This window comes from Heliconius melpomene, chromosome 19, assembly GCF_056956725.1.
Source record: "Heliconius melpomene rosina isolate 202511_hmr_F chromosome 19, ASM5695672v1, whole genome shotgun sequence".
Lineage (NCBI taxonomy): Eukaryota > Metazoa > Arthropoda > Insecta > Lepidoptera > Nymphalidae > Heliconius > Heliconius melpomene.
The window spans coordinates 15,002,678-15,018,616 of record NC_140407.1 but is presented as its reverse complement, the minus strand read 5'-3'; the positions used below and the strand labels follow the sequence as shown (position 1 = coordinate 15,018,616).

Sequence of the window (15,939 nt, the reverse complement as noted above, 5' to 3'; positions counted from 1 at the left end):
ATTCTAATCTTCGCTGGCTCGCAGCCAGTGGGAGTCGAGGAGGAGCACTGTGAGGAGGGACATATTGCCGCAGGTTCAGGTTGGCAAATTGCCGCAGGTGAAGGTGAACAGATTTCCGCAGGTTAAGGTTAGTAGATTTTTGCAGGTTTAGGTGAGCAGATTGCCACAGATTAAAATGGGCAGATTGCTGCAGCTTAAAATGGGCTGATTGCCGCAGTTTAAAATGGGCTGATGGCCGCAAGTAAAGGTGGACAGTTTTCCGCAGGTTAAGGTGAGTAGATTTTGCAGGTTTAATTGGGCAGATTGCCACTGATTAAAATGGGCAGATTGCCGCCGCTTAAAATGGCAGATTGCCGCAACTTAAAATGGTCAGATTGCCGCAGTTTAAAATGGGCAGATTGCCGCAGCTTAAAATGGGCAGATTGCCGCAGCTTAAAATGGGCAGATTGCCACAGCTTAAAATGGGCAGATTGCCGCAGCTTAAAATGAGCAGATTGTCACAGCTTAAAACGGGCAGATTGTCGCAGTTTAATATGGGCATATTGCCGCAGGTTAAGGTTAGCAGATTACTCTAGGTTCAGGTGGGCAGATTGACCCAGGTTACGTAGGTAAAAATTGGCCCTAGTTTAACATGGCAGATTGCCTTTAAATATTGTTTGTGAAAGCTGTAAATTATTTTTGTAAGAGACATTGTTACAGTCAATTATGTAAGAGTTATGAACCATAGTTATTCTCTTTTTGTTTTGTTTTTTTGGAAACACGAGGTCGTGTTTCGGTGCAGGACGGCCGAACTGTAAGACAATTGTCAGTGTGAGGGTATTTTACAGAAAATAAAATAATAATACCCACATAATTATTTATAAAAGAGGAAGGGAACGGCTATAAAAAGTGACGTTTTGAAGGATTGAGTCAGTACGTCGTTATTCTGCCTGTCGTAAGGTGTAAAATTGTGACAGTGTTCAAGTATTTAAAATCAGTGTCATTGTTGGAACTATGCGTTTTAAAACGTGTATAAGTGTAAAGTGTTATATAGAAACAGTGTTAGAAGTGTGTATATGTAAAAGAGGAACAGTAAATTATGGTTATTTAAGTATTTTCTTATACTTACCACCTGACATTTTTACACTATATATATAAAATCGAAAGGTCACTCACTCATCATGAAATCTCAGAAACTACATGTACTAGGAATCTCAAATTTTGCATAGGAGTTACTTATAGGACGTAGGTGCTCGCTAAGACAGGAATTTACAATATTCGACTTCTAAGAGGTTGTTTTTGGGGTCATAAGTTTGTATGAAACTTCGTTATACTACAAATGCTAGGAGTCTCAAATTTTATATAGACGTCACTAGGACGTAGTCATGGAGACAGAAATTAATAATAACATAGTTCACGCGGGTGTAACCGCGAGCGGGCCGCTAGTGTTTGATAAAGCCACGTTCGGAAATTTTCATTTAACTCAAGAAACTTTTTAAACATAAAATATTTACGTTTTTTCGGTGTAGTATAGGCGAGGTAGGATACAGCCGGAATGAGTAAAAAAATGAATTTTTACATGACGTGACGTTGCTTATCACGTGACCGCCACTAATGTAAATTAATAAAAGGATGTAACAGAGAAAAACAAAGTCTTGTTTCTGCGCCAAATAAAAAAAATATGTGAAAATAGAAAAAAATAAACAATATAATAAAAGTGGCGTGCTTAATTAAAGGGAAGCCTGACTTTAAACTTGATATATGTACACTCGAGACTCCTGGTCACGAACAATATCGCTTCAAGTCGTAGCTTAATCAATTACTTTTTTTACAATTTATTATAATAGCCATTAATAACTTCTTACTTCAAAAGGCAAAATTAGTCGGTAAGAAGATTCAATTTCAATATAAAAAATATTTTTTTAAAATATTTATGTATCAATGATTAATAAGTGTCACTAATTTTATTATGATTGTCGGTCACCCAAGCCCTGCGGAAAGGGACGGAGTATCTTAACAATAGGTTCCCAGGTTCCTTTTGCCTACCCCGCTACGTGCGGGATACAAGTGATGCTAAAAATGGTATTTTTTATAAGGAAAAATAATCACTTCCACCTTGAAATGATTAAAATTTTTTTTTAAAATAAAATTGTTTAATTATGATGAATTGTAAAGCCAAGTGAAAAGCTCATTTGGATATCTAACAAAACTTTTACAAAGCATTCTAAATGTAGTAGTATAATCGATACGTTTCTTGCATCATGCAAGTACAGCAAATGGAGTTTCGGCCCATCGATCATAATATTGTTATAGGTATGCCACTGGTAAAGGAGACTGAAGTAAGTCACTTTTAAAACCACAATTTTGTTTAGCTTCACGCTGTATCCCGCACATAGCGGGGTAGACAGTGGGAACGTGGTAACCTAATTTTAATTACTTATTAAGAAACTTCCGTGTCTCCAATTCATTACGTACCGAGTGGCTATACTCAACGCCGTGCTTTGCTTCGTTACCAGAGCGAGGAAATGAAATTATATTTAATTCTCTCGAGTAGAAATCGAATCCACAACCTATCGCGTACAACCGCACACTTGGGTCCCCGCACCACGACTAGCCTCATTCGGTTTATGAGACCAAGTATGGAGTACGCATCTACTTTAAATGCAATCCTCTTTACCAAACAAGGCTGATTAACAAAACATAATACTGTCCTCATAGTGGAGCCACCTAATAAATTTGTTAAATAATATTTTCTAAATATTTTGTATCAAAATTTCAAATATTAAAATCTTAAAAGAAAATATAAAAAAAAACAGCTTTTCAGATGTGTCTTATTTTATTGATGGGTATCAAATGAAAGGTATGGCCTTTGTAAAATACACCCAATATACCCAAATATGGGTATTAATTGGGTTTAGATTAACAACAATATTAATTATATGTAATTTTATTATCATAATTATTACAATATTATTATATGAAAGTGCAAGTAATGCCCATTACTAAATTAATAAATATGTAGTCCAAGCGGGCGAAATCGCGAGCTGGACTCTAGTTTAATTGTAATATGACATACTTAACGTTCCTCCACTGTTGATATTTTGATATGTAACTATAATATTAATTAACCATTAAAGCTATTATAGATGCAATATCTAATTAAATTATTCAACCGGAGTAATTTAGTATTCGCGCCGCCATATCGTCAATGATAAACCATTAATGATCAAATGATAATAGTACGTGGCAATTGATATGAGCATAATATATAAATCTTATATATGTAGTTATATATGTATAACGAAGAAGAGATATATGGGCTGGGCGTATTAAGGGATATTTTAAAGGGCGTTTTAGTTTTGAACTGTTTTTTTTTAAATTATACAGACTTATTTTTATTTACTACGTCAATGCATAAAGGTACTAAAATAAATTTTCTTCGCTCTGGTAATAGGACAAAGCGCGGAGTTAAGTTCCTCCACGATATATCTCGAGAATTCGGCGGAAAATGCGGAACATAAACGGTAACACTAAATTCCCTCTGCCCTCCTATTTCAGAGATACAATGTGAAACTGAAAAAAAGCAGCACAAGGCTATTAATAATAATTTACAAAATATTACCTTAGATATTTTATATATATGTAAATTCAAATTTCATACAATTTTAGTCTGTAATTTAAATTAATCCATTTACTACTAATCTTTATTAGACTACTGTTATAATTTAATGGAAGTAATTGTGAACCATCAGCGATGATTTTGTTACATATATAACAAAAGTGTCTGTCTGTAATTTCAAAATTATAATGTCCAATACAAAAATATATTTTATAGAAAATAATAGTTTCTGAGATTAGCGTGTTCAAGCAAACAAACTCTTCGAATGTAGGTAATATATAAGTAGACGTAGAGAGTATAGATTAATACTTACCTTACATTTTTTAATAAAACTTTAAAATATTTCTTCTGTAATAATATTCAATAAGAATGTTTATAAAAATATTTCAGAACGAGCGCTTCTTGAATGAAAAAATAATGAAAAACTCATTGACACGATCGTGGCGAAGTTACGCGGCGATGCGCAATGGTTATGGATTCTAATCAAAACTGAAATCTTTATAACTATATACTTATTATAATAACTAATTATCAGTATTTTTATTCCTTCAAAAAATATAAATAATCTACGTCCAATCCTTGCCTATTTAATAACGCAATAGCAAGGTAGGCAGAGTGAGTCTAGTGTTGAGACACTCCACTCCTTATTTTCCGCCGAATCCAGGGCATTGTGTGTTGAGTAGCGGGACTTCGATACTATGCCTCGATACCAGCGCGAAGTGATGAAATTATTAAATATTTCCTCGAGTGGAAATCGAACCCACAATCTGTCCCGCTGTCCCGCCAAATACAGTCCCTGTACTACGACGGGCCGAACATAATATTTATAATAGAATCTAAAATTTAGCAAATAATAGAGTCTGTTTCAGCAAACTTATCATGCAACAGAACAAATGGATGCATTTAAAATATTCAAATTCAAAATCCGCTTAAACGCTGAAAGCTGAATACCGAAATCAAATGTTTAATTACATCTCTATAAACAAATGCAATTGATTATTGTATGGACAATGAACGAATTGCGGCCGGATGTGTACGGAGTTATGTATGACGGACGGACTGACAGTGGAAATGTAACTAAATAGTGCTGTTTGTTAATGTTTTTGTAGAGTTTATAATAATATTAGATATATATAGTAATATAGAAATTGAGGGCAGTCGTGGCGCAGATTGTCAAAGTCAAAGTCAAAGTCAAAGTCAAAATATCTTTATTCCATAAAAATTGGACATGTCATAAATGATTGTGAGTTCGATTGCCACTCAAGGCAATAAAATATTCAATATTTTAGTTTTTTCGCTCTAGTAACGAGGTATACAGTGGCGTTGTCAAAATGCCTCCAGAATTCAGCGGAAACTGGGGAACGGAAGTGTCTTAATAGGAACGGAGTATGTTAATACTAGGTTTTTAGATTCCCTCTGCCTATCCTTTGTGCGGGATACAGCGTGAAGCTGAAAAAACTGAAATTTCGTTCCATTTTTTTCTCAAGCTATTGAGACATTACGTGCAAAGCGATGGAAGCCTGATGGAAGAAAGACGAACACAATTTTTCATAATTTCCTCACCTAAGGGTGATAGAATCCACAACCACCTCTAGTACGGTCAGACACTGGTCTACGACTTCACATTGGCTTCTTAATTTAAACGTATTTTAAAAGGCATTTTTTTTTAAATGAAAGGTGTATGTACTTAAAAACATAAGTAAGCTACCATTATTTCAGCGGTCGTCATTAAACTCAGCACAAGAAATATCAAAAGTTTTAAAGCACAAAGGCTTTTTCTTGTACATGGTGTGCTATTATAACTTAATAATAGAAACCGCTTTAAATAATTATGACGTTCGACAAAACAATAAATTATTAGAAAAATAATATATGAATATTATAATATAAATATGTCACCCCAAAATCGTTGGGAGTTCGATTTTCACTCGAAAGAATTAAATATTCAATATTTTCAGGTGTTGCGCAATTCAACACATAATTCTTCCATAATACTACTTTCCCAGGTTACCACCTTCAACTCTCAGCAAATTTGACGTTGAGTTTCGACTTTTAATGCACTATATCTCGAAATTGGGCGGGGAGTCCAGAACGGAGAGTTTTAACACAGATTATTTCGCTACTCTGCTGGCTATATGGAAAGAACGCATGAAGCTGAAAATATATTTTATTTTGAATGAATACAAAATTCAATACGAGTAATTAAGACTTATTTGCATTTATTAGTGGCGAAACGCTGAAGTTTCGCATACATGTAAATAATGTTATGCTTCTCTCATATAAATTTTATGATAGTTATAAAAAAAACAAAAATTAATAACCTACTCACATAAATGGATTTATGGTAATAAGGTGTTTTAATTGCTTTTAAGAGTTTTTAAAAGTACATTTTGATTAATTTCTATCTTAAATATATTTAATAAAACCTTAAATATTTTTCATAAAATAAACTTATAAAATTGGGGCCAGGCACAAACACTGCGACAGCGACCGCGATAAGTTGTGAGTTCGATTCCCACACAAAAAATGAAGTATTTCATAATAAAAAGAAATTAAAACTGTTGTTTATGTTTTTCAACCGTGTAGATAAATATATGCACTTGATAAAACACGAATAATTTGAAATCAAAAACATACACTTTTAATTGTATATATGTATAAATTATTTATCTGTCTGTAAATTAATTTTGTTTAATATTTGTGTAAATAATTCGCTTGATAGTTAAACTATGTAAAAAATATAAAATGATACAGTTGACAAACAAACAAAAAAAAAAATCCGCATTAATGACGAATAAAGTAAATTTCAAAGAAAATTATACATTTTAATCACTATCATAATTGATATATTATAACACCATCACAAACACTCTTTAAATAAGAAAAAAAAATAAACACCACAAAAACATAAACAATAACAAACAAAACTACTCACCTCATTTGATATCCAGTTCGGCTATTCCGTTTTTTTTTACACTCATCACTTCTATCACGTATTTTGTCACTATCACGAATAGTGTGATACCTTGGCTGATAACTTTCAAGTTGCGTATACAAACGGGCTCTAGGGGCCTCCTGCCGCGACATCTCACGTCCGTACGGTACAGTGTTCTGTACTACACTGATCCTCTCTACGGTGCCTGGTCGTCGTTTCTCCTCGAAAGCCACTCTAGGAGGCTTAGGATGCATCAGGCTGATCTTTTTCTTCTTAGCGGTGGAGGTTACGTAGAAGAAATAGCCGTTTTTGTCCATTTTCGGTGTTGATGCTTTTACCTGAAATTAAATGTTTGAATGAGTTCAAATTCATATTTTTCTTATTTATAATTATAGTTTTTATTTTATGAACTTTAATGTATAGCAGAGAACATTTTACGAGTAACTTCCGAAAATTTTATGAAACTACATATGATATGAATCCACGACCTCAAATTATGTTAAACATATTAAATTCTTTAAAATACATAGAAATACAAATATAGTGACCGACTTTATTTGTATTTCTATGTGGCCCAGCGGAACAGTGTTTGCTTGTCAACATGGTTATGGATTCGAATCCCAATAAAGGGAGTGAATTTCTATCATTTCCTTACTCCGGTGACAAAAAAAATCGCAACGTTTAGTTCCGTCACTCAGTGTTTCGTGTATTGGGCGGAAAGTGCGGGCGGAATGTGTAAAACACTTCTCTTCCTCTGCCTGATATATGCAGGATACAGCTAAAAAATAAAAACATACCAATATCATGAAATCCCACCTTTGTGCATTTGTAGTTCAGATTTTAGTTTAAATTGGAATGTATGCAAATATCAAACAAACTTTTTCCTAACAAAAGCTTTAAAGGATTTTACTATTTAATACATTAAATTTCACTAAACTTATTCATAGCATTGACTTTTATATATTCAAAGGTAAAGCGTTATTTTGACTCCCGGAAGTGAAACCATCGGGTCGCAAAATAAGCGGAAGTTTATGTAAGATAAAGGTGCCAGCTGTCTTTAGAAAATATTATTTAAAATCGTTTAAGTATTTTAACCACTAGATATTGTTGAAATATATGTTTATTGCAGTTTCACCTTTTTTCCCACATAGCAGAGGAGGTAGAGGGAGGCTATTGTCAAGACTCTCCTTTCTTTACTTTCCGTTCAATTTTAGAGACAATTGCGCAATTTATCTACCAAAGAATGAAAATGAAAATTATTTTAAATAATTAGTTCCCTGAATGGGGACCGAAGCCACGACCGTCGCGTTTACAAAATCTAAGCCTAACACGTCTTAACCGATATACATTTGCCCTTAATCCTCAAATTGCATTTACTTTGCACAGGAAATGAATACGTAACTATGTAATATTATCACTTCCACTAAGCCATTATTGATTTAATTTACATTTTAATCTATTAATATGATAATTCGGCAGTGCGAATGATTGGATACATGCCGTCAAGTCAGTGAGAGCTTAAGAGATTTGCATGAAGTTGGATTGCAATATAAATTAGTATAGAAATGCAAAATGTTAAGTCAAAGTCAATAAAATAAATGGTTCTTTAATATTTCAAAGTATTTTTTACAAGGAAAGACAAAGTGCGGCGTTAGGTTACGCCAGTCAACTCGGACGTATTGTTTTTGTGTTTTGTGCAGAAAGAGAAATTGACGAAGAGTTAGAAAATTATTTTATAAAAATGTGAATTCCAGCAACGTTTAAATTCTTATGTAACATTTGCAAAAAAAATATTTAGTTAGCTTTTAATCTAATAAATAATATAGGGACAGCGGTACATTCAGTGGGGCTTACTATGTAAGTATGTAATGTAGCTCTGGTAATAAGACAAAGCGCGGCGTTGAGTTCCGCCATGAAACATGTAATGTCCCGAAAATTAGACTCTTCCAGGATTCGGGGGAAAGTGGGAAACGGGAGCGTGTTAATAGGGGTGTCTTAACACCAAGTTCCCAGATTCCCTCTATCATGTGCGGAATACAGGGTGAAGCCAAAAAAAATATGAAAAATAAAAAAATATATAATACAGCTTTAATTTCTATGTTAGAGATATATCGATAATAACATTTTTTATTTGCATAGATTCCCAGTATCATTTGAAAGGTGAAAAGAGAACCAAGTTTACAATTCCAATAGAGAATTGACAGCATTCAGGTCCAGCTTTGTATCGACAGTCGATGCTCAACGTTTTCAACGTTTTCATCTTTCATAGACCTATTGACTGATATATACTGTTTTATAAAATTTTTGAGGCCGTCATAGCACAGGGACACAAGGGTGTGAATGTAACGCGACGTCGTGGATTCATTCCCCAATCAAAGGATTTTCATTTATTAATAATGATTGTTATTTATTAATATTTTAATTTTTTCTCTCTGGCACCAAGGCCCGGCGTTGAGTTCCGCCAATCAACACGCAATGCTTCTTGCAGAGTTTCTTAACACTAGATTCCTACTGCCTACCCTGCTGTGCGCGGGATACAGCGTGAAATTGATTATTAAATTTCTACGTCAATCTGTTGTAGAGTTATATGTAATGTACAACATTAATTATTTAGTTCAAGCGGGCGAAGTCGCGTTTTGGTCGCTAGTGTTAAATTTGTTGCACAAGTGCACGTTTCTATCTGATTTCCCATATAAAGTGCGAACAAGTATTATCATAATACAATATTATATACCTACTATACAGTTCTATTCACCGATACTGAATAATAATGCGAATAGATCCAACTATAGTGGAAGTTTGTAATATTATGTGTAATGCATACATACATACATATATCTACCGTACTGTGTATACTGATAGTTATGGGGTGAACTCATATTTGGGGAAATAATCATATTTGTAAATTTTCATATTTTACGTAAGACAAAATGCGGGGTTGAGTTCTGCTTCTCTATTCGCAATGTACCAAAATATAGTTTAAAGTAAAGAAGCTCACAGATCATTGGGTCCCCAATGATTCGAATGTCTCTACGTTGTATGCGATCAAATGGTTCAAGCTAATACTGGGGTGCTTCAGCCCAGAGATCAGGACAGTTATCCATATGAGGCCGAACCAGAGCCCTATACAAGGCCCATCGGTGTTTGGTGCCCCCGGTTTCTTCGAGGCCAACTTGGCCTTGCTTTCCAGATGATCGCGATATTGACAGTCACTCGAAACACAATTAATACCCCGGGATCTAAGTTAAAACTACAACATGTTGCGCTTACAGTCGCACGATAGTGCTTCTGCACCACAAGGTGTATTTCAGTCTACTGAAATGTGTCTCACATTTCAGTTGAGGTCCTCAAGGTCCTCAATAATTTCTCATCATTTATTCATCATGCAAACACTTGAACCTAGAACCACCAACTATTATATCATCTATACATAAATACCTTTATTTATTGAATCACTTTTGTTCCCAATGTCTGTTTTTATTTTAAAAGTAAATTTAAATGGAAAATCGTGGTTTTTTAAACACTCTTTGTTTACACAGTCCCCTATCCGAGCGACGCGTAATCGAACAGAACTACGGTTTTCATGCGATGCGTGATGATCGATGAGGCGGGCCTGGGGTGAAATATGTGTTTATTATTTACTATATTTTTGTTCTTTTCTCATATTTGCCGCATATATAGTAATAATAATAAAACCAGTCGTGGCGTAGAGGCACGAGCGATTGTAAACGCGAAAGACAGTGGGTTCGATCGAAGTTAAATATTTTCATTTTACCTAACCTTGGTAACGAGGCGAAACGTGAAGTAGGGTTCTGCTACTCAACACACACTTCCTCCAGAGTTCGGTGGAAAATGGGCAGCGTATCTTAACACTAGGTTTTCAGGTCCCATCTACCTACCCTGCTGTGTTCAGTATATCAAAAGTGTAGGAGACCAATGTCTAACAATAAACGCGATTGACGACTGTGTATTCAACTCCCACTCTTGGAAACAAATTAATTTAATTTCCCCCTTTCTGGCAAAATAAAGTACGTCGTTAAGTTTCGCCATTCAACAAGAAGTGTCTCAAATTTGGGCCAATAATGAAGAACGAAGTGTCTTGACACTCTGTTCTCTCCACCTATCGGGATAAATCGTGGAACTACTCTAATACCAATATCTATTGCAAGCTTAACTTATGAATGCAAATCCTGCCTTGCCTTGATTAAGTTTAGATAAAGAGCGCTAATTAGGTCTCATTAGTGCGGAAATATGTGCATTAAACTCCTAAGGTTTCAAGTATGAAATGAATTAATATGGCATCGTTTTCACTGCACTTTGAGAAATATCTTATGTGGTTTATCTATTACTAAAAGATATAAAGAGTTTGTTTGGTTAAACGTACTAATCTCAGGAAGTACCAGGACCAGTACCATTTAACGAGGAAGGCTTTGTTAGACTTATTATATCACTTCTATCATTCGATGTAACCCACTGTGGTTCGTTCAGATTTTAGTCGGCCCGTAGGCGTAAATAAGCCAACAAAAATATATAAATGAAATCTAAAACGTATACCTATGAGCAAAACTATATAAATAGATATCTATATATCAATATTTTTTTCACTACCCCAAACTTATTTATATGCAGGCTCCTTGTCGTAAAACTAGCCAAATATAACAAATGGTCCAGTACTGTAACCATTAATTGTGGGTTCTAATCTACGATTCCATTTAATTAAAATACTCGTACAATGCGACTGTTAAATGTCATTAATGCTAAAATCACAAAATTCGTTTACTACAAAAAATTATATTATTAATTTAAAACACTATTTCATTTCGAACCTACTACCTCTACGATGTAACCCACACATAAACACCTACCCACTGGCCTAATTCAAACACACATACTAAAGAACATTCACAGCATTCGTCATCTAGTACTGATGCTATCACCAACGCTCGCGGCGTCTTCTTGAATACTAACACTAACGTACAGTCGTCTACATATACAGCCAGACAGACTGTACTGAGCAAAAAAAGTCCACTTCCAGTCTAAACGTTACAAAACTAGTTTTTTTCGAGGTATTCCCGTAGCTGTCTATACGTTCATCCGATCCCTACTTTGATATCGCTTTGCTCTAGGCTGTTTCCCTGCACCATTTGCATGTCTCTATACGTCAGGCTAACAAAGGACTGGTTAAATGGCCGTTTTGTTTTATGCAATAATAAAGTTTGGGAGCCTTTGAAGTTTTAATAAACAATTGCATGGACTAGGTTTAGCCTGCGGTTGTATTCGTTGGTTGTGAGCGATGTAATATTAATTGCTGTGAAATTAACAATAACCCACGGCCTAAGGGCTTCGTGGTGCAGCGATGCAAGGTTTGGCTGTAAGTGAGAGGGTTGTGGGTTTGATTCCCAGTCCCAATTATATCGCTTTTGTAAAACAACGTAGCCTTCAGAATTCAGTGGAAAACGCAGTACTTGTCCTCTACCTACCCTGGTGCATCGAACTCACAAATACCACATTCACTACGCCACCACCACCGTGGACACCACTACGCCACAACGCCCTCAAAATATTTACAATTACAGTAACTCATTTATAAGAGCTACCATCACAACCATTCATTATACATGTTAGAATTTCATAATAAATATCTTAAACATAAATCAAACCCATTGATACGCACATAGAGTTGAAAATCTCAATCTTAAAGCTTCATTTATCTTTTTCAAATCGCACCGAACTGTCCTACATAATACTTAAAGCCAAATCAATCTTATTACAAGGGTATAAAGTACAAAATTAGTTTGTACAATTTAGTACAATAACAGTAAGTAAAGCACTCAGCAGTGGACATAGTAAGCACAAAGGTAAACCATCCAGAACGTAATCCTGGGAAGAGAATGCCAGAAGTACACTAGTACTCGTATATGTGGAGTAAATTTGTTCGTTAAATTACTCAATCAAGTTATAAGATTTTAAACATTGTTAAACTTACTAACTTAAGTTACGTATTTTTCAATTAGAGCTGTGTAAATCTACCGTGGACTTACTTACCTAAAGTAAATATAAAAATAATCCAACTTATTTACCTAAATTATAATTTTCATAATAATTACCAATTTTGACTGGAAATTCAATGCATTATTGACATTTATTTCCAATATTTAAAAAAAAACTCTTAGATCCTCTACCTATTTCTTTCTTTCCTTCCTCGAGTGGAAATCGTACCCACGACCTGTCGCGTTTAACAGTAAAAACATAAAAAGATATCACAAAACTGAACCAGCAATACCAACCTGAGATTAACATTTCAAAAGAAACAAACTCTGCAGCTTTACAATATCAGTATAGAAGTATAGATACAAAATAGCAACATATCCTTAAGGAAGGAAATTAAAAAAGTTTCCCAGATAATGACGTCGAACTTCCTTGTTTAATATAGCTTCTTTCAATCTAAGAACTGCTCACCCCCGGTCCCGGTCCTACATCAATATGATAAGCAAGCAGGTGACAGAGGATTAGATAAGATAAGTTTACATTGAAAATTTTTGTTTAGTATTATTTTTTTATTAAAATACTTAGAAGTATAACATGACCCATGTTAAATTAAAAGTAATATTGCTTCATTTCAAAGTTGAGTAGAAAACCTTAGAAAACTGAAAATTTTTCTTAATGATTCACCCTAAATACAAATATGTATGTAAATAATACGAAATAATTCAGAAGTATGTTATTTAAAAATAAGCAAAGGCATATTATTACGTTTTTAGAAAAATTAACTTAATTATTTTCATTTCTTTGCTTTGCAAACAAGGCAAAATGCGACATTAAATTCCGCCACTCAACTCACAATGCTTCAAGTATTTGGCGAAAAGTGGGGATCGGCAGTGTCTCAATGGGAACGGAGTGTCTTACCACTAGGCACGTTTCGTCTACCTACCCGCTATATGCAGGACACAGCGTGAAACTAAAAAAAACAAACAAGTTATGCTACAACAACGTAGCATAACAAGTGCTAGGGGTTCCGTATGTCAATATTACAAGATGGGCACAAGAGAAGCTTGTGTGTACATTTTCTTGAAAGCTTTTGATGTAGACTTTGTTATGACGATTTTAAGTTTTGCAATCACTATAATGAAATTTCTTTTTTGAGTGTGGAGTATTGAAACACTAGGTATTCCGTCAAGAATTTTAAGAAAGAATTGCATCGTAACTACGATTATGGGTTCGATTTCCACGAATGAGTTTTCATTACTCCGTTCTGGAACAAGTTCCGCCACTTAACACGTAATATTTCAAAAAATTAAACAGTAAGTGCGGGAATATGCGGGATTGGACGTGAAGTTATAAAAAAAGCTAAAGTAAGACATTACAAACGATGTAAGAAAGCAATCAATTAGCAAAGTGCACTTCCGCAACAGTATGTTAATGTTTTCTTCGCGTGTCCCATCGAACGAGTAATTAGATAATACTTAGGAAATAAAATAAAAAAAATATGTAAAAAAATAAGCTTTTTTTGTTTTTCTCATGAAGTAGATAGAGTAAAATTTATAGGCGGGAAGTGGGTAACGGAAATATCTTAACACTAGGGGCCCAGGTTCCCTCTGCCTTCCTTACTGTGCGAAATATAGCGTAAAGTTATAAAGAAAGAAGGTAATTATATAATTACGTGTGTGAATATAAGTACCTACAAATACAATTTTCTCACAAAATCGTAAGCCGTTCTGAACTCTTTAACATCCACTTCAATGTGAAAACAGAGCTTTGATTTAGCTTTTCTGATCTTGTTATAAGTAATACTTAAGATCTTGTTCATTTCTGAGTATTTTTATTTTAATTTGTAAAAAGATTATGGATATGTGGAATATATTTAAAATACGTTGTAGCTTTGTTTATACCTATTATTTATTTAATTTGTAGGAAATGTTTGCATTTCAATAAAATACTAGAGAAGGTCGTAGCGCCTTGAGTACGACAGTAAACGCGACGGTTGTGAGTTTTATTCTCATAGAGAATGAAATATTTAATATTCTATTTTATTTTCGCTCTGGTAACGAGGGAAAGCGCTGTGTAGAGTTCCGCCTCACAACACGAAATTTCTCAAGAATTTCGCGGAAAGTGGGGATCGGAAATGTCCTAATGTATAAGTGTGTGCCACTAGGTTCCCTCTGCCTACCCTGCTATATGTGGGATAGAGCGTCAAGTTGCAAAAAAAATACAATTATAATAGATAAAATCCAAAGTCATTTTATTTCTTTAGTATTGAAATATGTTATTTCAAAGACACTTTCAAATATCAACTGAGCTGAATATTCTTTGAATAATTCATATTTATATATACTATGCAAAGAAAATTTCCGTTAAGTTTTTATCATCTGATTCAAAGAAAAAAAATTATAAGTATTTGACTCACGATAGTTTTAGGTTCGATAACCGTTCTAAAGTATGTATTCATTTAGAACGTTTCCTTTCCACCAGTCAGTCAAAATTCGACTGACGAAAAGTCACGGCGTTTAATTCCACCACCCAATGCAAATTATTTCTAAAATTAACGGAGAGTAGTTAAGGAAGTGTTGAAATACTTGTTATATTAGGGCTATGTATCTAATGGATAAAACGGGACCCTATTATTACCTATCCGTCTGTCACCAGGCTTGTATCTCATGAACCGCAATAATTAGACAGTTGAAATTCCCACACATGATGTATATATGTAGCCTCTATAACAACAAATACAAAAAAACAGGATAAAATAAATATTTAAGGGGGCTTCCATACAGAAAAACTACTCATAAAGTACTCACTTCGTCCTTACAAAATATACCTAAGCAATAATAAAAAACTACATCTTAATTATCTAAGCATATTCAAAGTATCCTACATATTATATTATTTAAAGTACACAAGAAACACCAAGTGCCATCGACGACGGCACGTTAATGAAAAGATTAGTACTTTATATCACAACCCCTAGGCTTAAGTGGTACAGTGTAAGGGCGGGGCCAGATCTGGTGAATAATTGTTGAGGGCATGTCTTCAAACATTATCAGGTAGTTGGGTTTAATTGTCGCGAATTATAAGATGTATTTTCCTTATTTATATAGTTACTATAAGATATTGAGACGATGGGGAACGGAGTATCTTAACACTAGGTTCCCTCTGTCTACCCTGTTATAATTATATTGAATACTAGCGGACCCGGTTGAAATATAAGAATATAATTTCTATAGAAATATAATTGCAATCTAGATGAAATGCTAAAAGTGACTATTATATTTATTTTCGTAAGGATGAATATCAAAATGACGCGGTAACGAACGCGGTCGCGTAGCGGCGACGATTGTTATTAACATGGCAGAATAAATTGCATGTCAAATTAGAAAGTATTTTAATTTATTAGTACATATGTGTAATG

The 15,939-nt window shown here is 34.2% G+C and overlaps 1 protein-coding gene across 2 annotated transcripts in view; it reads right to left on the bottom strand.

Annotated features, from left to right (window-relative positions):
• The window catches only part of LOC146529000 (kinesin-like protein CG14535), a 311,360-nt gene that overhangs the window by 176,352 nt on the left and 119,069 nt on the right, over positions 1-15,939 (bottom strand). For both annotated transcript variants that reach the window (XM_085203831.1, XM_085203832.1), the window contains exon 4: positions 6,534-6,871. In XM_085203831.1, coding sequence (XP_085059957.1) covers positions 6,534-6,871 — 338 coding nt within the window. The remainder of the gene's footprint in view (positions 1-6,533; positions 6,872-15,939) is intronic.